This window comes from Periplaneta americana, chromosome 2 (genome assembly GCF_040183065.1).
Source record: "Periplaneta americana isolate PAMFEO1 chromosome 2, P.americana_PAMFEO1_priV1, whole genome shotgun sequence".
Taxonomy (NCBI): Eukaryota; Metazoa; Arthropoda; class Insecta; order Blattodea; family Blattidae; genus Periplaneta; species Periplaneta americana.
In genome coordinates this window covers 29,348,085-29,369,445 of record NC_091118.1, presented here as the reverse complement: position 1 = coordinate 29,369,445, position 21,361 = coordinate 29,348,085, and the positions used below count along the sequence as shown (strand labels likewise).

The 21,361-nt window shown below is 36.6% G+C and overlaps 1 protein-coding gene across 8 annotated transcripts in view; it reads right to left on the bottom strand.

Moving 5' to 3' along the window:
* Positions 1-21,361, bottom strand: part of LOC138691506 (zinc finger protein 85-like) — an 88,768-nt gene that overhangs the window by 6,802 nt on the left and 60,605 nt on the right. For 2 of the 8 annotated variants that reach the window (XM_069813484.1, XM_069813494.1), the window contains 3 exons: positions 19,091-19,228; positions 17,509-17,585; positions 11,896-13,771 (listed from right to left, as the gene is read on the bottom strand). In XM_069813484.1, the coding sequence (XP_069669585.1) occupies positions 12,865-13,771; positions 17,509-17,585; positions 19,091-19,228 (1,122 nt within the window). In that variant the 3' untranslated portion in view covers positions 11,896-12,864. Of the gene's footprint in view, positions 1-2,455; positions 2,594-2,923; positions 3,019-4,077; positions 4,355-11,895; positions 13,772-17,508; positions 17,586-19,090; positions 19,229-21,361 lie in introns of those variants that run through there. The other 6 variants (XM_069813557.1, XM_069813546.1, XM_069813541.1 and 3 more) reach the window with 6 other exon arrangements.

Here is a 21,361-nt window from a genome sequence, read left to right as displayed (position 1 = left end):
AATAGGTAGTTGTAACCTTACGATTGATTTCTTAATTTTGTCGTCATCATCGTCCTAGTTACTACTCTTTTTGTCTTTACATTTGAATTACTCATATCAGAATTTATAGCATCTGTCAATGCTTTTGTTTTTCAGTCGACTCACATTTTGTTTCGAGTCCACAATTAATTTGGTAGTACAATTCAAACAATTGGCAGGTCGAGTACAATGAAATTTAAATACGGTAAATGTCAATAAGGAACTGGCAGTACATAAGAATTTCGAGGCAAGTGTGACGACCGAGCAGAACAACGCAGCAATATCTGCTCAAAGAGAGAACATGAGTCAGCAGGAACCAGAAGCCACGAAGCAAGAATAAGTGTGCTTTATGGGAGATGTGGATAATTTTCAGAGAAGACAGCAGGATTCGACAAGGAGGGGAGAAGAGATTATGCTTTCGTTACAACTGGGCAGATTTTATCGCTGATGGATAGAATTAAGACCCAAAAAAGTTACAATCTAAGAAGTTGATGTATGGGCAGCATAAAATAAAAATTTCAGAAAGGAAAATGACACTTAAAATTAACATATTGTAATGTAGCAGTTTGGTGATGTGATGGTGGTAAATCGTGTTAAGTGTGATGAAAGTGTGTACAGGAGAACTTGGATAGAGAGGTCAGATAGGAAGTTAAAGAACTGAAACGGATGATAGGAAATTTAAAACATTGTCTAATTAATCAATATAGATGTCAGTAGAAGTTTATGGTAAAGTAGTAAAAATCTTAGAAAATTATGTAGGTAAAGAAGTTCTGAAGGATGATATTAGTGAGGGTAGTTACAATTTTTGTTGTTGTTTTCTAATGCCAGGCGTTTGACAATAAAGTCATTTGACCTCTTGCACTCCCAATATTTTTCAAAGATATTATCATGGTCAGCCACTAAAGCACAGATTTTGAGGTGTTCCGAATCCATTTCTTGGTTTGAGTTGCACAATGGGCAGTTAGGGGACTGCTATTGTGACAGCGACGTGAGATTCTAACTCACGACCAGCGTCCCGCAAGAAAGCAGATCGCGCGGAGCACGGAGGAATGGCGCGCGGCGGAGAGGGGAAAGGGCCAACGCGGCGAGAGAGTGGAGCGAGAGTGCGCGCGCAACTGCTGCGTACGCAGTGAATGGGGAACGGACCTTCCCGACTCTTCGAGAAGCCCGTCGAAGTGGAGATATCCAGATAATTCTCTACACACCTGTAGAAATTTCTCGCAACTATGATTTTGCTATAAAAGAAGAAGCGCCAGCGAACTCGAGAGTTTTCAGTTATTCAGTCAGTGAGAAAGCCAGAGCAAGGAAGCCAGTCTTGTGCACCGGAGTTCGACTCGAGTGTGCGTCCGCAACTGCGTCAGCAGCCGAAGGCCTGAGTTCGAGTGCAGTGGACCGCAGCTGGAGGGACCTGAGTTCGAGTGCAGTGGACCGCAGTTGGAGGGACCCGAGTTCGAGTACAGTGAACTGTCTCTGAAGGTCTGTGGTTCGAGATACTGTGAACTCGAGTGACTGAGATAGAAGAACTGTGAACTGAGAACTGGTAGTTCTGATTTGTAAATAGTGTTTGTAAATATTAGTTAAGATTAACAGTTCATTGTTGTTCGTAATAGTCCAAGTAAATTGTCATTGCCGTAAGTGGAGTGCTATAACGAATACTGTGTTGAGTGAAAATCCAATTGTTGACGAGAGCGTTTAAGGCGAATTGTAGAAAGGAATTATTGTTGGAAGAATAAAATCCTATTGTTGTGAGTTAAATAAAATTTACAATATATTAAAATTCTATGCAGGTATTTGGCCAAACAATCATGGCCTATTGCCAATCTAAATGCAGCTACAGACGATTTTCGTGGTAAATCGGGAATTAACTGTGGTTTATGATGCAGAAATAGGAAATGTTAGTATAGTGATTTTAAATAGGATAGACAGTTAAAATTTAAGAGCGATATTTTAAAAGAGTAATAATGATCAAAAGAAAATACTGTATGAAAAGTAGTAATGTTTTGCAATGACTTGAAAAGTATTGAAAGTAAAGTCTTAGGACGAGTAAGATGGGATGTAGAAAGATTGTAATTATAGATAAATTTATGTTAGTAAGAATAGAATGCAGGAAGGAATGAGTAAAGTGTGAGCTGAGAAGTGAACTAACAGATGGTGGATATTTAAGACCAGTAAGGAAAAATTGACCGATTGAAGTTAATATCAGGATTAGTAGAGTTATTATTTAAACAGACTGTAGGCATTTCATACTAATTGTAGGAAAATGTAATGGAAAGTTTTAGTGGAACCCGTCTACACCATAACCGGTAGAAATATTGATGACAATAATAAATATATAATAAAAAAAAATAAATACATACATAAATAAAGAAAAAAACAAACAAATAAATAAATTTTAGGTGTTTTACCACTCTGGAAAGCCGTGCTGAATAATACGTACCTCAGGTTCACATTTCACCGAGACAAACGAAAAGTAAGCTGGTGGTATTTCACATTTCATTGATGAATCCAGATCATCTGTGGGGTCCTCACATTTCAGCTTTTCTTCTTTCATGTGTTGTGGCAGCAAATTTCCTTCCTAATAGGGAAGAAAACAGATATTCTTAAAAAAAAAGAGGAAAAGAATAGATGAAGTACCTATATAACATAGAGTTATGGAAAAAAAAATTACACAATGCACAAAGACTATAAAAAATAAACCAAAATGATAATTTAACGAATCAAACCCTACATTTTCTGAATACAAAGTACCCTAATATTATGTTCGGTCATGGTGTGATATCTATTTAAATGAAATTACACATTTAAGAAAATCATGGTTTGTTTTTATATGTTACTGAACGTGCATAATGGGCTTATATATATTTATTACAGAACGCAAGGAAGATGGAAGTGTTATATACATTACCATAGAGAAGCTCTCTTCTACATTTGTGTCATTTTCTGGTGACGCCAATGGGTCAAGTTCAGGTTTCAGTTTAATATCATCCATCGTACCTGTAACTGAAAATACGAATAAAGAATCTATATTATTTAATTAACCTGTCAGAGCTCACGCTGGGTATATAAGACTCAGAGCAAGTAGTTGACATGTTCTACATTACTAAGTAAAAATATAGTTAAACTCTCATTTACAAAAAAAAATTAAAAAATAAAAAATAAAATAAAATAAACAAACAAAAACAAACAAACAAAAAACTGTTTGTTAATAACATAATTGTTCTATTATTAACATTGTAAGGACCACACAAATAATTTTGCATTTTACATATTTTACATTTATTATGTTAATTACGCATTATTTAAACGAATTTTACTGTAATATAAATAACCTTTTTTTATGTGCAAATTCCCAATTGAGAAAAAACACGAAAGGAAAAACCCCAACCTCTCAGGGGGACATTCTGATTAATTTTTGGTCCTACAGAATTTAACTGTTATGGTGACAAGTAACAATTGTCACCATAACAGATAAATTCTGTAGGACCAACAATGCATATATTGTGGAATTCCGGTCACCAAATCCCTCAATTGAGTGCGCTCCATGTATAATGGCAGTTGACTTAATATATGTCAACAAATATGTCGAACATGGAGCAAGGCCACAAAGGGAAAAACACTGGAGGAGAGTGATTCTATCCGGTGCTGTGAATTTAACTTCGGCGTAGCTCAGTGGTTAGAGCGCTTGGTACGTAAAACCAAGGACCCGGATTCGGTTCCCGGCGCCGGAGCGAATTTTTCTCCTCTAATAACAATTTCCGTCACTTTGCTTTTTGTTTATGATGCGTATGACTCGATTAGAAGCCAATGCTGTAAATACATTTGTACCTTAATGTGGTAATGACATAGTACAGCAAAACCGACTTTATCATTAAATGTTAGGATACAGCTGGACCGGTGGTATTATGAAAGCAATATGAGCGTTTTTCAACATATGCGAAAATTTACAGTTTAACGACCAGGTTGTAAATTATGTGCCGATGAGTGAATAAAATGTGTCCAATGTTATAATACAGTGAAATAGTGTACAAAATTTAAATTGAGGGAGAAAAGCAAACGTACCTAGGCTACTAGGTACCTTCGTAATTTCAACCTCTGAACAAACTTACAAAACGAGGAAAAAATGAAAGAAATAGGCCTACTATAGTCTAGCAAATATGTGAAAATCGTCTTCTGTTTTAATTGTTCCGAACTGTTTTCTCAGCGCTTGACAAATTCACACAACAGAAATACGTGTAACCCAAAGTGTCTTCGACATCCAAACCTAAGCCCTCTAGATACCAGTACACGTTACGAAGAAAGAAATCTATATACACTCATTCCGAGTTACTTACATATGGCTTTTAAGGAACCCGCAGGTTCATTGCCGCCCTCACATAAGCCCGCCATCGGTCCCTATCCTGTGCAAGATTAATTCATTCTCTATCATCATATCCTACCTCCCTCAAAACCATTTTATTATTAACCTCCCATCTACGTCTCAGCTTCTCCAAAGGTCTTTTTCCCTCCGGTCTCCCAACTAACACTCTATATGCATTTCTGGATTCGCCTATACGTGCTACATGCCCTGCCCATCTGAGACGTCTGGATTTAATATTCCTAATTATATCAGATGAAGAATACAATGCGTGCAGTTCTGCGTTGTGTAACTTTCTCCATTCTCCTGTAACTTCATTCCTCTTAGCCCCAAATATTTTCCTTAAAACCTTATTTTCAAACACTGTTAATCTCTGTTCCTTTCTCAAAGTGAGAGTCCAAGTTCCACGACCATATCCTACAGAACCGATAGAACTGTTTTATAAATTCTAACTTTCAGATTTTTTGACAGCAGACTAGATGACCAAAACTTCTCAACCGAATAATAACAGACACTTTCCATATTTATTCTGCGTTTAATTTCCTCCCGAGTGTCATTTATATGAATGTTGCTCCAAGATATTTGAATTTTTCCACTTCTTCGAAGGATAAATCTCCAATTTTTATATTTCCATTTCGTACAATATTCTGGTCACGAGACATAATCATATACTTTGTCTTTTCGGGATTTACTTCCAAACCTATCGCTTTACTTGCTTCAAGTAACATTCAGAGTTAAATATGAATACGATGAAAGAGTAATGGAACTGAGAAAAATTCTCTCCGGCGCTGGGATTTGAACTCGGGTTTTCAGCTCTACGTGCTGATGCTTTATCCAGCCACACCGGATACCACCCCGGCGTCGGACAGAATCGTCTCAGATTAAGCTCCAACTCTTGGGTTCCCTCTAGTGGCCGCCCTCTGCACTACGTCATAGATGTCTATGAACGTAGGACCGAAGTCCACACATGTGCTGAGGTGCACTCGTTATGAGTGACTAGTTGGCCGGGATCCGACGGAATAAGCGCCGTCTAAAATCACGAAGTGATTTACGCATATCATATATATTATTTTAATGTACCGAAGTATATATGATATTTCCATGCAGATATTCTGCGTCATCATACGATGAAAGAGTAATGGAACGGAGAAAAATTCTCTCCGGCGCCAGGATTTGAACCCGGGTTTTCAGCTCTACGTGCTGATGCTTTATCCACTAAGTCACACCGGATTTCTCCGTCCCATTACTCTTTCATCGTATGATGACGCAGAATATCTGCATGGAAGGTACATTAAAATAATATATATGATATGCGTAAATCACTTCGTGATTTAAGACGGCGCTTATTCCGTCGGATCCCGGCCAACTAGTCACTCATAACGAGTGCACCTCAGCACATGTGTGGACTTCAGTCTTACGTTCATAGACATCTATGACGTAGTGCAGAGGGCGGCCACTAGAGGGAACCCAAGAGTTGGAACTTAATCTGAGACAATTCTGTCCGACGCCGGGGTGGGTATCCGGTGTGGCTTAGTGGATAAAGCATCAGCACGTAGAGCTGATAACCCGGGTTCAAATCCCGGCGCCGGAGAGAATTTTTCTCCGTTCCATTACTCTTTCATCGCATGATGACGCAGAATATCTGCATGGAAATATCATATGTACTTCGGTACAGTAAAATAATATATATATATATATATATATATATATATATGAATATATAAATATGAAATAGGCTATATGAAAAAGATCTTTGGACCGTCCGTTGTAACGATGGAATGAAACCATAATAAGCATAACAGAAATCTGATAGGCTACGTCATAAAAATGCCAGTAGGAATAACTGTTTTATATAGGCCCAATACAATAAACATGATTGAAAGAAATAGGTAGGCCTACCTAAATCTAATCCCTTCGAAACATATCTCGTTTAACCTTAGGCAAAAATGTAAATAAAAGAACGAAGAAGAAATACCATATATTGAATTCATATGGGAGAAAATGGGATTTATTGTATCATGATTGCTATAGTTCGCGCAAGGAACGATTACCGAAAAGCAATGGTGGCGTTGCTGTCTGTTTTGACGTGTGTATGTAGGCACGCTGAGGGAGCGAGAGATACGGGCCGACGGAAGTACTGTCCCTTCCAAGAAGATGAACAAATGAGGACATCGCTTTGGAAATAGAAAACGTATCAAGAGAAAAATTCGAAGCTAATTAAACGCGCAACATATGTTTACGAATGAAATAATAATACCGTGTGATACAAGACACGCATTCACATGCAATGGAGTAAACTAAAGTCGTAATGTAACTATCACAACGCAAGACTGATTCTATCGATGTCATTTCTACTGCTTCTGCAATTGTAGACTATTTTCTGATTTATTAAACGTTTCAACATTATGAGTAATTATCATAACAAAGAAAAGTGGCAGTTTTTATGATAATGTCCACAAATATGAATATTTATGAGCCATTCTATTCTCTATTTATTCCTGAATGTCAAATGAACATTACGAACTACAATCTTTGAAACGTCTACAATAGATTTATTTGTTTTTTTAAATTTCTTATGAGAAGTTAATTAAACGTTAAATGTTTTTAGCTAAAAAAATTAAAAATAAACTGTACTACATGTTACAGCAATAATTATATTTCATCTTGTTCACAAGTATGAAAAACAGTTGCATGCAAAATTTTACTGCGGTATCTTAAAAACTTATCGAGTTATTACAAAAACGGTTTTGAAAAATATAAGTTATCGCAAATGAGCGTTAAGCACACCTTGTGTGTGTGGAGAGCGAAATAAGCGCACGCTCGCACGTTTATAATCATATATACCAAAATACTGAATACAGGGTGGACCGCTCGAATGTACCTAATTTCAATTGTACAGTAAAACACCGATTATCCGTCACCCTATTAACCGATTGGTGGATTATCCGACTGTCTTTCTCGCTCGCAGAAAAAAAATATGAAGTACTGTACATTATATTAGCACGAATTTTTTCTACAGAGTGTTTTTTTATAAATCTTTATCTTTTTCGCATCATGGCCGTACTGTCTAACTTCTATGCAAAATATCTTCTACAAGCGCCAAAAGAAAACACGTTGTACTACGGAAAAAAAGTGCAAGTAATTGAGTGGTTTGGGAAAAGAGAAAATGTGGTTCATTTTACATCACAATACGAGATAGGAATAATACAACTGTACGCGAATTAGGCTAATGAAAAATAAAATATAAACTGTATAAAATTTGTAAATCTACAACATGAGACCTCTACTATTCCTATGTTTCCACAGACAGTCGTCATAAGGAGTTTCCTTAGCAATTTAAAACCCGTCATTGAAACCATACTTACGTACAATAAATAATGTTTCAATAACTGACTTATCGGAAAATCAAACATGAATTGTAAAAAAAAAAAAAACAGACTTAAATTAGTGAACTTCTGATCCACTACCTAGCGTATTAAAAGAAAAGACCATGGAGGAAATTAGGAAAATATTATCTAGTTAGTTTATCAAAACTTTTTATGGTACGGATTATCCGATTTTTTCGATTAATCGTTCAGTTCACCCCCTTCATTACCACGGATAATAGAGGTTCTACTGTATATGACTGGTGAACGTTGAAGATAGAACCTAATAACGTTTATATGAAAGGAAAACTCAACAAGTTTCGAATCCTCTCGGTAGATGGTGCGCAGATACGGTTTCTTTTCGTAGATTGTATCGATTGTCAAAATGGCGACACCGCAGATGAAAGCGCAAACTGAGTTGTGGTATGCGGAGTTTAGATCAATTGTTAGAGTTCAAAGGGAGTATCGGCGAGTGTTTAACCATGATGCTCCAACTGCTAAAAGCATTAAGAAGTGGCACGATATATTTTTAGCTACAGGATCGGTGTTGAAGAAGCATGGTGAAGGTCGTAGAACATCCGACGAAATGATTGCAAATGTTCAAGCCGCGTATGAGCGAAGCCCGGGGAAGTCATTAAGAAGAGATTCGCGGGAACTTGAAGTACCAAAATCAACATTGCAACGAATTGTCCACAAACGTCTCAAACTGTACGCATACAAAGTGCAGTTAATGCAACGTCTGGAGCCGGATGACAAGCCCAAACGAGTGCTAGACCATCTCGGCGCTGATCTGATTTAACATCACTCGATTTCTTTCTCTGGGGCTACGTCAAAGATAAAGTGTACGCCACCCCAGTCAGACACCTTCGTGATCTTCGGGAGCGCATCATAGAAGCTATTGAGAGCATTCCAGAAGACATACTCCAACGTGCTTGGCAAGAAATCGTTCATCGTCTCGATATCGTCACAGTGACAGCTGGAGCTCACGTAGAGATATGGTGATGTGCGTATCGAAACTTGTCGAGTTTTCCTTTCATATAAACGTTACTGTAGCTTTCTATCTTCAACTGTTTACCAGTCACATACAATTGAAATTAGGTACATTCGAGCTGTCCACCCTGTATATTGCAAAAGTTCCTTCACCGACAAAGAAAATGTTCAATCTTCGTATAAAAATTAACCCTAATCTGCCTGGTTTTCTGACATGTGGCGAATTTTTGTAATTTCTTCAACATTTGTTCAAAGCCAAATAACTTCATAATATTATTTTCCTAACAAGGACTGGAATGTCAGTGAGTAAAATAAACAGTGAGAAATTGTAAAAATAATCATTATTGCCAACACAGCGACTGGAAAGTACTATATGTACCTGTGGTACCATACTGTACCGCTAGGCAGATTCGGGTTAAATTGAAAAATGACTTTTTCTGACTCTCAAACCTATGTATCTCCCCCTTAATTCATTAGGATGCTGAGTGGGCAATGGTCCCATACACTGGCCGAAATTTCTTGAGGTCTCAAACCAGCGTGCATTCCATATTCTGTAACCCGAGTTCTAGGCATGATGCCTTACATCACGACGCTATGGCATAGCATTATAGTCGGGGAAAGCCAGGGAAAAAAAAAAAACCTAATCGGGTGATCAGACCAAGTTGGTTTCGAACCCATGACCAAGCACTGCCTCATATTAAGTGTCCTGTTCGCCAACATATGAAACACACAGGTGGCCGAAAATACAAGTTATCACTCAAGTATGGAATGTCTCAAAAATGCTTGAAGACAATCTTTGGGAGGTGGTTCTAGACACAGAAATAGTAAAAGAAGTTGATAGAAACGAAAATGCAGAAAATCACAAGATATAAGAGCACAATTTGCGTAATCAGCGGAGTTATTCAGTTATCTACATTTACTCGATTTTTATGAGGCATAATGCTGAAGGAAGGCACTAAGTATAACGTGTTACATGCATTTAAGTGCCGAAACTGTGTATGCAGCCGTCACGAAGGAGTAAATATCCGTCAGAATATTAGTCTACTTGGTATGAAATTCCACAAAAATTTTATCGCCATGTTTGTAGACCTATTGAAAAAAAAATTAAATGAGGAGAAAATGTATTACCTGCGTTCTTCTGTAATAAGATTCCACTGTATTATTTCTTCACTAATTGTAACAACATGTCATTGTACTGTTGTTTAATAAACACTAAGAGACATGAAAATTATGTTTTATTTAACGACGCTCGCAACTGCAGAGGTTATATCAGCATTGCCAGTGTGCCGGAATTTTGTCCCACAGGAGTTTTTACATGCTAGTAAATCTACTGACATCAGCCTGTTGCATTTAAACAAACTTACTGTGCTCCAACCACGAGAAAGTCTTTGTGGAATGAAACGCAGCGGGGTGATGTTGTGATGTATCTCTATTGGCTAGCTCTCACAGCACAAACAATAACATTGACACACACACATATTTAATACTACCCTAGTTACAAAATTAGATCACTGTTATTCTCCTGGTCTTTTAATCTCTCCATACAGGAAATAACATATGCAGGAGAGCGCATGGTTTTTAAACTGACGTTATAACTCTAATATTATCTACTTCGTTCCAATAGATGACGCAATAGTAAGCACATTCCTTTCACGGCTGATCTCCTGGTTGGAGAAGAGTAAATATCATCGACCTCGACCGGGATCGAACCCGTAATCTCGAGCATAGAAGGCAGGCGATATACCAACTACGCTAACGAGACTGAGAGACATTGCTGCCCTTTAAATAACATGTTCATTGTCAGCCCAAAACAGAAGGTTTAAAATAGATTAAAATACTGAGCATAAAGTGGTCGACTTTGGTCAAACATGAAATGGACCAAGGCATGGACATGAAAGAGTTAAGAGAGCAAGAAAGGTAGACAAGGAAAGGGGTGAAACATTAGAAAGAACAAGCAACACATAATTTTATCATATTTAATATATCTTATATTTTCTCTACTTATGTTTTCGAACAATTATGCATGTCAACTTTCTTGGCTGCACAGAAAAAAAATGCGATGATCATCTCCGTACAGATGCATCTACACAGTTCAACTTTTCTGTCAACTTTACGCATTCAAGCAATGCATGTAAGATTAGTATTTAATATTAATGAATATAATAATATGTAGTGAAGATGACGTTCAAAACGTCGCACCATGTAGACACAAAATCTTCATGCATCTTATTTGGACGAGCGTTTCAAACTTGATTCTTCCCATATTCTTCTCCGATTGCACGCGTACGTGCGTCGAAAACTGAACAGTGTAGATGCAGCTTATGTGTGTTATGTCTTCTAGGCCTAAACTTCGAAAATATGATTTTTATATTTTACCGGATTTGTCATGACTGATACAAATGAGGCGTCACCTGGAATAACAATTTAACCAAATACCTTACTATAATAATACCGGACAGCTGTATACTAGCAGCATTGATGTGAGTGCGAAATATCGCGGACCTGACATCTAGCGGAGCGGCGTGGAATTACGTCCACAAATACAAATATTAACATAGCGGGAATCGGACTGTTGTTTAAAACGTGAGGTACTAATGTGGAATAATATACGAGACACTTAAGAAATGTTGAATAGTATTTACTGTAACATTATTTTATATCAAAGCTGCATATTATGAGAAATATTGCATACTTCATATTACTTTCCGTAATTAATTGTTGCGTATTCTCTCTTTGCTTTAGTGAGACAAAATTAATTCTGACATTAAGAATGAATTTACAATAATGCTTTATATACCCATTGCTGACTACTGCAAATATAAAATTGATAGCAATCTGATGCTTGTAATAATTAGTGAAGGCATGTGGACAACAATAAAACTTAATTTGTTAAAACCTTAAAATTTCCAATATATTTTAACTTCTATTCATTTATTAGGCCTAAATAAAAAACGATGAAAGAGTAATGGAACGGAGAAAAATTCTCTCCAGCGCCGGGATTTGAACCCGGGTTTTCAGCTCTACGTGCTGATGCTTTATCCACTAAGCCACACCGGATACCACCCCGGCGTCGGACAGAATCGTCTCAGTTTTAAGTTCCAACTCTTGGGTTCCCTCTAGTGTTGGAACTTAAAACTGAGATGATTCTGTCCGACGCCGGGGTGGTATCCGGTGTGGCTTAGTGGATAAAGCATCAGCACGTAGAGCTGAAAACCCGGGTTCAAATCCCGGCGCCAGAGAAATTTTTCTCCGTTCCATTACTCTTTCATCGTATGATGACGCAGAATATCTGCATGGAAATATCATATGTACCCCGGTACATTAATATATACTAAATAAAAAAGCTAATTTTTATTGTTCTATCAACACAGAGACAAAGGCATTAGGTCTAATAAAGAATTTTGTTGACTCACGTTTTATGAACTGTCGGAAATCGAAAGTACGATTTGGAGCAGTTTGTAATGCTGTCATTGTAGCAATTATAAACAGCACATATACACCCTGACATTTAACACAGCACTAATTAATAAAACTATTTACTAGCCCAGTAACAATATAAATTGCAGTTGATTACAGCTTGTTTCGCCAGTTTCACCACACCGGTCGCCTAGGTAGCAGCACCAGCGTCGTTCGCGCGCACTGCTAGCTGTCCGGTATTATTATAGTAAGGTATTTGATTTAACTAGTTACGTCGTTTTTTCGTTTCCAGCATAATATACTGAATTCTTAATAACATATCTCCCTCCTGACAAAATATTATTTTCCTCAAATAAACACAGAACCCTCCAAAAACATCTGAATGTCGTTGTGAACAATGCTGTTATACCAGACATAAAATGTCTGATGCTCTGTATCTCAAATTAAAGATTTTGAAATTATGGTCTTGTGCTGGAGAACGCCTCAATTACCATAGGAATTCCTTAGACAATTATGATTTGAGTACTTAATCAAAAACTTTATTTCTAGATAAACTGGAACATGCATATCTCTTGCCATAGGATTATACACTTGTGAAGGTTATCAGCTATGCGTTAATATGTGTGATACGACAGTCGAACGTTGATGCATTTGTGAGCCAATTTGCAAGTCTGTCTTGACATATGTACTGAAAGATTCCGCGTGTGTCTAAATCTCTTATCACAAATGTCGCTTTTGTGAGGTTTTTTCCCCTGTGTGTCTTAATGAATGCCCTAAAAGATTATGCTTGTGTCTGAAGCTCTTCTCACAAACGTCGCATTTGAAAGGTTTTTTGTCTGTATGTGATAATGCGTGTACGGATAAGTTCTTTCTTTGCTTAAAACTCTTTCCACAAATGTCGCATTTATGAAGCTTTTCGTCTTCATGCGTTAATAAGTGTGCGACAAGAGTTTGTCTGTGTCTGAAACTCTTCTCACAAAGGTCACATTTGTATGGTTTCTGGTCAGTGTGGGTTCGTGTGTGCACTTGGAGTTTCTGTTTTTGTTTAAAAGTCTTATTACAAATTTCGCATTTGTACGGCCTCTGACCAGTATGTGTTAATACATGCGTCACAAGATTATGTTGCTGACTATAACTCTTCTCGCAAATTTGGCATTTATAAGGTTTCACGCCTGTATGCGTAAACATGTGTTCTACCAGATTATTTCTTCTTTTAAAAGACATTTCACACACATCGCATTTGAAAGGCTTATCGGCAGAGTGTAATAACGCATGAGATACAAGATATCGCTTTTGTTTAAAACACTTTTCACACACTTCGCACTTGTACGGTTTATTCCCTGTGTGAGTTAATGTGTGCTCTTCGAAAGTCTGCTTTTCTGTGGAACTTCTCTCACCATTGTTACATATGAGAGACTGCAATCGTAAGTCTTTGAGTTCAGCGTCGGTAAGATTTCGAGGAGGGGTAAAGCTTGCGCCAAAAACCTGTACCTGCTCCTTCAATGAAGAGTTATCCGTAGGTGCACAGTTCTCATCTGTATGCGTGCAGTCAATGTGTTGTGCAGAAATATTCCACTCGGCACTTTCTCGGATTCTCATATCATCGTGGCAATGCTGCTCCATTCGCCTGTAAATACGAAGATGATAACTGTGGAGGCTAGATTGATCACAGGCACAAAAAACGTACTGCGTGCAAAAAAAAATCAGTTACGAAGATCATTTGAGACTTTTGTTTCTATGGAAGCACAAGTGATGTCATGCCAACATGTTAGAATTAGCTTCTTTCATATTACCAAACCTATATGCACATAGAATTATTCCAATTCAGAAATAACTCAGTAAACTAAAAGAACTCCAAAAGGAAATAACATTTCAATGGTTACCTAGTCATTTTGGTATACCTGGAAACGAGAAAGTTGATAATATTGCAAAACAGGAACATATTTGCAACCAAGACCTCTTCAAGTGATATCTCTATCCAATCCTTTTACTTCAGTAAAGTCTCATTTTACAAACCTATGGATCAACAATTCAGAAACACCTAAGTAAACTAAAAGAACTCCAAAAGGAAATAACATTTCAATAGTTACCTAGTCATTTTGGTATACCTGGAAACGAGAAAGTTGATAATATTGCAAAACAGACAACATATTTGCAACCACGACCTCTTCAAGTGATATCTCTATCCTATGCTTTTGCTTCAGTAAAGTCTCATTTTACAAACCTATGGATCAACAATTCAGAAACAACTAAGTAAACTAAAAGAACTCCAAAAGGAAATAACATTTCAATTGATGCCTAGTCATTTTGGTATACCTGGAAACGAGAAAGTCGATAATATTGCAAAACAGGCAACATATTTGGAACCAAGACCTCTTCAAGTGATATCTCTATCCAATCTTTTTACTTCAGTAAAGTCTAATTTTACAAACCTATGGATCAACAATTCAGAAACAACTAAGTAAACTAAAAGAACTCCAAAAGGAAGTAACATTTCAATGGATACCTAGTCTTTTTGGTATTACCTGGAAACGAGAAAGTCGATAATATTGCAAAACAGGCAACATATTTGCAACCAAGACCTCTTCAAGTAATATCTCTATCCAATCCTTTTACTTCAGTAAAGTCTCATTTTACAAACCTATGGATCAACAATTCAGAAACAACTAAGTAAACTAAAAGAACTCCAGAAGGAAATAACATTTCAATGGTTACCTAGTCATTTTGGTATACCTGGAAATGAGAAAGTCGATAATATTGCAAAACAGGCAACATATTTGGAACCAAGACCTCTTCAAGTAATATCTCTATCCAGTGCTTTTGCTTCAGTAAAGTCACATTTTACAAACCTATGGATCAACAATTGGCTCTCTTCTGACAAAGGAAAAATTTTACAGTCTGTACAAAAGAAACCAAATGACCTGAAAATGTACAAAAATTTGCCCAGACATGTTCAAACAATTTTAGCAAGAGCCAGAACAGGTCACATTGTCACTCAGTTGTACCTACATCGATTTCACATTTCTGATAATCCTACTTGTCTGTGGTGTAATAATCATGATGAAGATGTGGAACACATTCTTCTATACTGTCCATCCATAAACCACAACAGAAGTAAATTAAAATCATCAGTACCAGTTGCAGAAGACACAGCCCTGCAGTATATATTGACTACACCCCAACTCTGGCTACTAGCAACAGGCATCTATAATGAACACCAATCAAAATACCCCTCATTTCTAATGAAAAACAACAACTGAATAGACTACAGTGGACTATAGTGGATTTTATGTTGTCAGCAAACAGCTGGATACATTAAGATGATTGAGTGATTAAAAAAGGTTAACGTCGCCAGATGAAAGGGAAGCAGAAATGCTTCCAGTAATTAACACCAGCTGCGGGGATTGTTGTTGCTAGATATGCGCTGTTGTCACGTTTTTCTCCTTCATTGTTAAACATTAAAATTGTACGTGCCTCTAATTACACATATACACACAGAGCACTATTAGCACTTACGAAGTCGTCAAGGTAACTGATTAATTACAAAGTACAAATGAAATTTATAAAACAAAAATGTTTCTGACCACTACTGTAAGAGCCAGGCTCGTGTACGGTGTGGTCTTAGCCAATAATATAACATAAAATTTACAAGGGTAGTTTACTAAATACAGCAAGTAACTTAATTTAAACCAATAAATAACACACAAGAGCAAAAAAGAAGAAAGAGAAAAAGAGAGAAAAAATACACACTTAATATAAATTGACTATCAGACAGAAGCCAGTGATATTCAATAAAAACATGAATATAGTAGACAGAAATAAAAGGTAAAAAAATGCATTTCTTAATATTATATATCATGAATAATTTTATAAATTTCTTTTTAAAAGTTTCAATTTTGAAATATTTCAAATTTGGAAAATGGTTTGTAATTTTATTATAAATTATTACTCAAATTTCTGAAAAATCTATTTGCATACTTACCGACTCTAAGGGAGCTATTGTAATTAAATATGTACCAAACCTATATGCAGATAGAATTATTCCACTTCAGAAACAACTAAGTAAACTAAAAGAACTCCAAAAGGAAATAACATTTCAATGGACACCTAGTCATTTTGGTATACCTGGAAACGAGAAAGTCGATAATATTGCAAAACAGGCAACATATTTGGAACCAAGACCTCTTCAAGTGATATCTCTATCCAGTGCTTTTGCTTCAGTAAAGTCTCATTTTACACACCTATGGATCAACAATTGGCTCTCTTCTGACAAAGGAAAAATTTTACAATCTGTACAAAAGAAACCAAATGACCTGGAAATGTACAAAAACTTGCCCAGACAGGTCCAAACATTTTTAACAAGAGCCAGAACAGGTCACATTGTCACTCAATTGTACCTACACCGATTTCACATTTCTGATAATCCTACTTGTCTGTGGTGTAATAATCATGATGAAGATCTGGAACACATTCTTCTATACTGTCCATCCATAAACCACAAAAGAAGCAAATTAAAATCATCAGTACCAGTTGCAGAAGACACAGTCCTGCAGTATATATTGACTACACCCCAACTCTGGCTACTAGCAACAGGCATCTATAATGAACACCGATCAAAATACCCCTCATTTCTCGTGAAAAACAGCAACTGAATAGACTACAGTGGACTTTATGTTGTCAGCAAACAGCTGGATACATTAAGAAGATTGATTGATAAAGTCTTGGGCCGAAACTAGCACCATGTTTAAAGTTAGAAAGTTAAAATTATAAGTCAAGTTATGGCAAAAGATTATATGTATATTTTCCCTACTTTACAGGACAGCAGTTAAAATTTTTTTTTTCTCAGGAAAAATCAGGGATCCATTAAAGGAAATATTTTTTTTTATTAGTATTAGTGTTAGGTGTTAATAGAAGTAGACATATATTTTCCCATAACGTTAAAACCAACATTCCTAACATATCTAGAAAATAAAATATTTATCAGAATTGTACATATCAGCTTCTGCCATAACACCACACTTACAAAAGAGACAATTTAACAACCTGAAAATGCCCCCACGTGAACTAATACCAGCTACTAAAAATAACCGAATCAGATTGGCGACAATAACATGCTCTATACACCAAGATAATGGTAATAATAAAGAAGTGATTAATGTTCATGGTGTTGATACAAATTCTCTATGTAACTCTAATAATTCCACAAAAGATCTCAGCTCGCACACTTCAATAAATCTAACATTATGTATTTCAGTCATACCTTTCACGTGGAGGAGAGTGAAAAACATATTGTGACTTTGTTGTCCTTACTGAAGCTCTGAAAGCAAACCAGACGATAAAAATCTACAACTTCAATGCACTCACCTGTCAGAAGAGTCGTCATCCTCTGTTTTCAAGTCTAGCATCTCCTCCTTCACTATATCCACATCGCATGATTCTTCCTGCGAAAGAAAAGTGCCGTTACAGCTAACATAAAACAATAATCCTCATTCCACACAAGAAGACTCTGCTTATCAACAAACCCAATGCAAAATCCTTCCGCGCCCCAACCGTTTATTTGTCTTATGTTCATGCCGGAAAAAGAGGCATTCATCGACACGTGTGGAGCAATGACAGTTAACGTGACATAACAGAGAAATATTTTAAACTAATAACCTAACATAAAGCATCGAATACATGAGGGAGTTTTATAACAATGTATTTAGATTATGACGCGTCGACGTCAGACAAGAGACTGTTTCTAAAGAGTTACTCCTTATGATGTGAGCCCTGAATTACGGGCAACTAGTTCAACCATTATAGCCTACACCAGTGGTTTCCAAACTTTTTAGATACGTGAACACCTTTCACAAAGATCTGATTTAATATTATTAATATAAATAATATTTAACAAACTTAAGTTAACTTAAAGTCGCTGTAGTTACTGTAAATGGGCCTATCTTAAGATCCCCCTCTAAAAATGACGCAACAACGTTTAAAATATTGAAACTACATAATTGAGGACGTAGCTGCAATAAGGGCCCATACTCCAAAATGCTGTTCTGAGATATATAGAGTTGAAATTTTTAAAAACAGTGCAGGGCCTGTAAAATATATTAAAATAAACAGGTTTATCAGCATTACTGTTCAACATTTCTCAACGAAACTTTGTGAGTATAACAAAGAAACTACGGATAACTGGTTTATGCATTCTCCGGAAAAAGGTCCTATGGGGCTATGGGCCCTTATTGCAGCTACGTCCTCAATGTCAAATAATTATATAATTATTTTACATTTAAAACACTCAAACCAAAATTAAATAGGTAAGTTAATAAATAACTCTGTTCTCTAATCACATAAAGCTATATCAAAGTGGTGTATGTATTTGTACCTGCCCGTCTCTTCCTCCCTTCCATCGCATGGGCAAGCAACTCCGTGCCCACAATCAAAGCCTTGTCCTTAGTTTATAACAGACTGAGGAAGCTACTCCCTGTCACTAAATATTTAAACATACGCTTCATTTCAAAGAACTGAAAACAATAACCTCAAAATTCGCCATTAGGGAAACAATCTGTGGAGGTTTCGCAAACCACAGTTTGGGAAATGATGGCCTACACTATCACGTAAGTCATAGGACGTTAACAACACGTTATTTTAACACAGCACAGATACTATAATTCTGCACAACACAAAGAGCATACAGAAACTGACTCCATGTTTGGGTTACGTCAGAGTTGTGAGGCAGACAAATTACACAACCTACTTGGCATCTTACCACGTCTTTAAATTTCGTAGCATACCACACTGTCTATGCCTTTCCTTTTTTTTAATAGTCCCACATTTATTAAGCTTTAGTTTCAGAGCTAATGTAAAACAGAGCAGAACATTAGCATTCAGAAATCTGTTTCACAACTTTGGAAGAAAAATTCTAAGAGGAAAAACGTAAGTTATAGTATATACTACTCACCCCAGGCTCACACTTTCCTGTGAGAAACGAAAAGTAAACTGGTGGCGTTTCACATTTCATTGTTGAATCCAGTTCATATGTGGGGTCCTCACACTTGACCTTTACTTCTTTCATGTCTTGTAACAGGGAACTTTCATCCTGTAGAGGAAGAAAAACGTAGATGTGCTTAAAAAAAGGAGGAAACTAGGCAGTATAACATAGCATAGTACCAATAAATACAATTATACATTTGTATAAATCCTAGGAAACGAGAATGTGGATGCTTTAGCAAAGAAGGGCAGCACTGCTACTTACAGACCTGTTACTAAATCTACGTATTACTCTGTGAAAAGATTTATTAAATCTACATACTTAGACTTCAACAAACAAAATTTGATAACACAATCACAAGGGAAAAAATGGAACTCTCTGCATCATAATCCACAGTTGATTCCCGATTTACCACGAAAATCGACTGTAGCTGCATTTAGATTGGCAACAGGCCATGATTGTTTGGCCAAGCACCTGCATAGAATTGGAATATATCAGTCCCCTAACTGCCCATTGTGCAACTCAAACCAAGAAATGGATTCGGAACACCTCAAAATCTGTGCTTCAGTGGCTGACCATGATAATATCTTTGAAAAATATTGGAGTGCAAGAGGTCAAATGACTTTATTGTCAAACGCCTGGCATTATAAAACAACAACAACAACATTTGTACAAAGACATTAAAGAAGAAACACAATAATAACTTCAGGAAAATGCAACTTTCCATCTTCGGAATACAAACACAGTATCCAACTATTATTTTCAGTCATTATACCTTTGCAATCTCAACTTCGGAAGATGTTCAATTATATTCAGAAATAGTAATACAAAGTACGGTATAGAAAATTTCAGGTAAGGAAATTCAATTTCGGAAAATATAAATCTCATTTCGGAAAGTTTTAATATTGTTTACATACCTAATTTGTATTTTCAATAATATTACATTAAATTAGGTGTAGTTATATGAATTATGATGACAGCAACAATTCTTGTTGCCATATAAACGAATGTTATCAATAAACATTGCACACTGAATGGGTGTATAGCCATATATACAGAATTAATCTTACTATGTGGGACCCTTGTAACCAAGGGAAGGACACACCAAAACAATGAAAAAATGTTATATGTACACGAGTCCATTTGAACCGTATTTCCGAGTTGTTGATACAGTTCTCTTGCAGTAATGATAGAAAGACTTAACATTTCAGAAAATGCTCAAAATGACTCGCTGTGGCTTGAATGTAAGAATGCAGTCATTGTCATGTAGAATCCCGCACTCTTTCAAATGTACCAGTTGTTTGTCGGATTTGTTGGCAACTATCTTGTATACGCTGGCGAAGTACTGGTATTTCAATGGTGGGAGTGGGTTCTGAGTGTACAAATTCTTTCAGATGGCCCCACAAATAAAAATCCAGAAATGTGTTGAATGAACTATTTCCTAAGAAGTGGATAGGATGCACAAGACCCACTCGATGACTTGCACATTTCCCAGACTTAAATCTACTGTGTTTTTATTTTAAAGATTGCGGAATTCTATACGACGACGACTGCATGTTTGCATTCAAGCCATAGAGGGTCATTTTGAGCATTTATTATCACAGTCTAGTATGTACAGTCACGAAGCTCAATACGTAGTAAATATGCATACACACACAGTTGCTAACCACTAGGATCGCTAGGACTACAGACAATGCGAAATGGTACCTGCACAGTCTATTGTTCCTAGCACGCTCACACAACTCAAGCTTCGTGACTGTAGGTATATACTAGGCTGTGTTATGTTTTTTTTTTTTTTTTTCCCCCTCACTGTTGCTTATACTCGCTTTAACATCTTTGGTCATATCATGAGTTAATCTTTGGTTGAACTCCGAAGGCCTGTGTACTATTATTGAGACTGGTTCTATTGTTGTGAACTAGATGGCGACTGTATATGTATTACTGATTTTTTATGAATATGATTTCGGTGATGAATGAGGCCGGTGATATTCAGGGATGTTGCGGCCCGAATTTCCTGGCATTTGCCTTATGGTTGAGGAAAAACCCTGAAAAACCTCAACCAGGAAATTCAACCCGACCGGGAAATGCCTCTCTAAATTTAAATTGTTAACTGCCTCCCATTGGAGGTAGCCCAGAAGGACTCAGTATACTCTCCTACATGAATTCTACAATATTAAATGTTTACATAAATTTGTTGACAGAAAATTAAAATAAACATATATGAATTATAAAGTGAAGAAA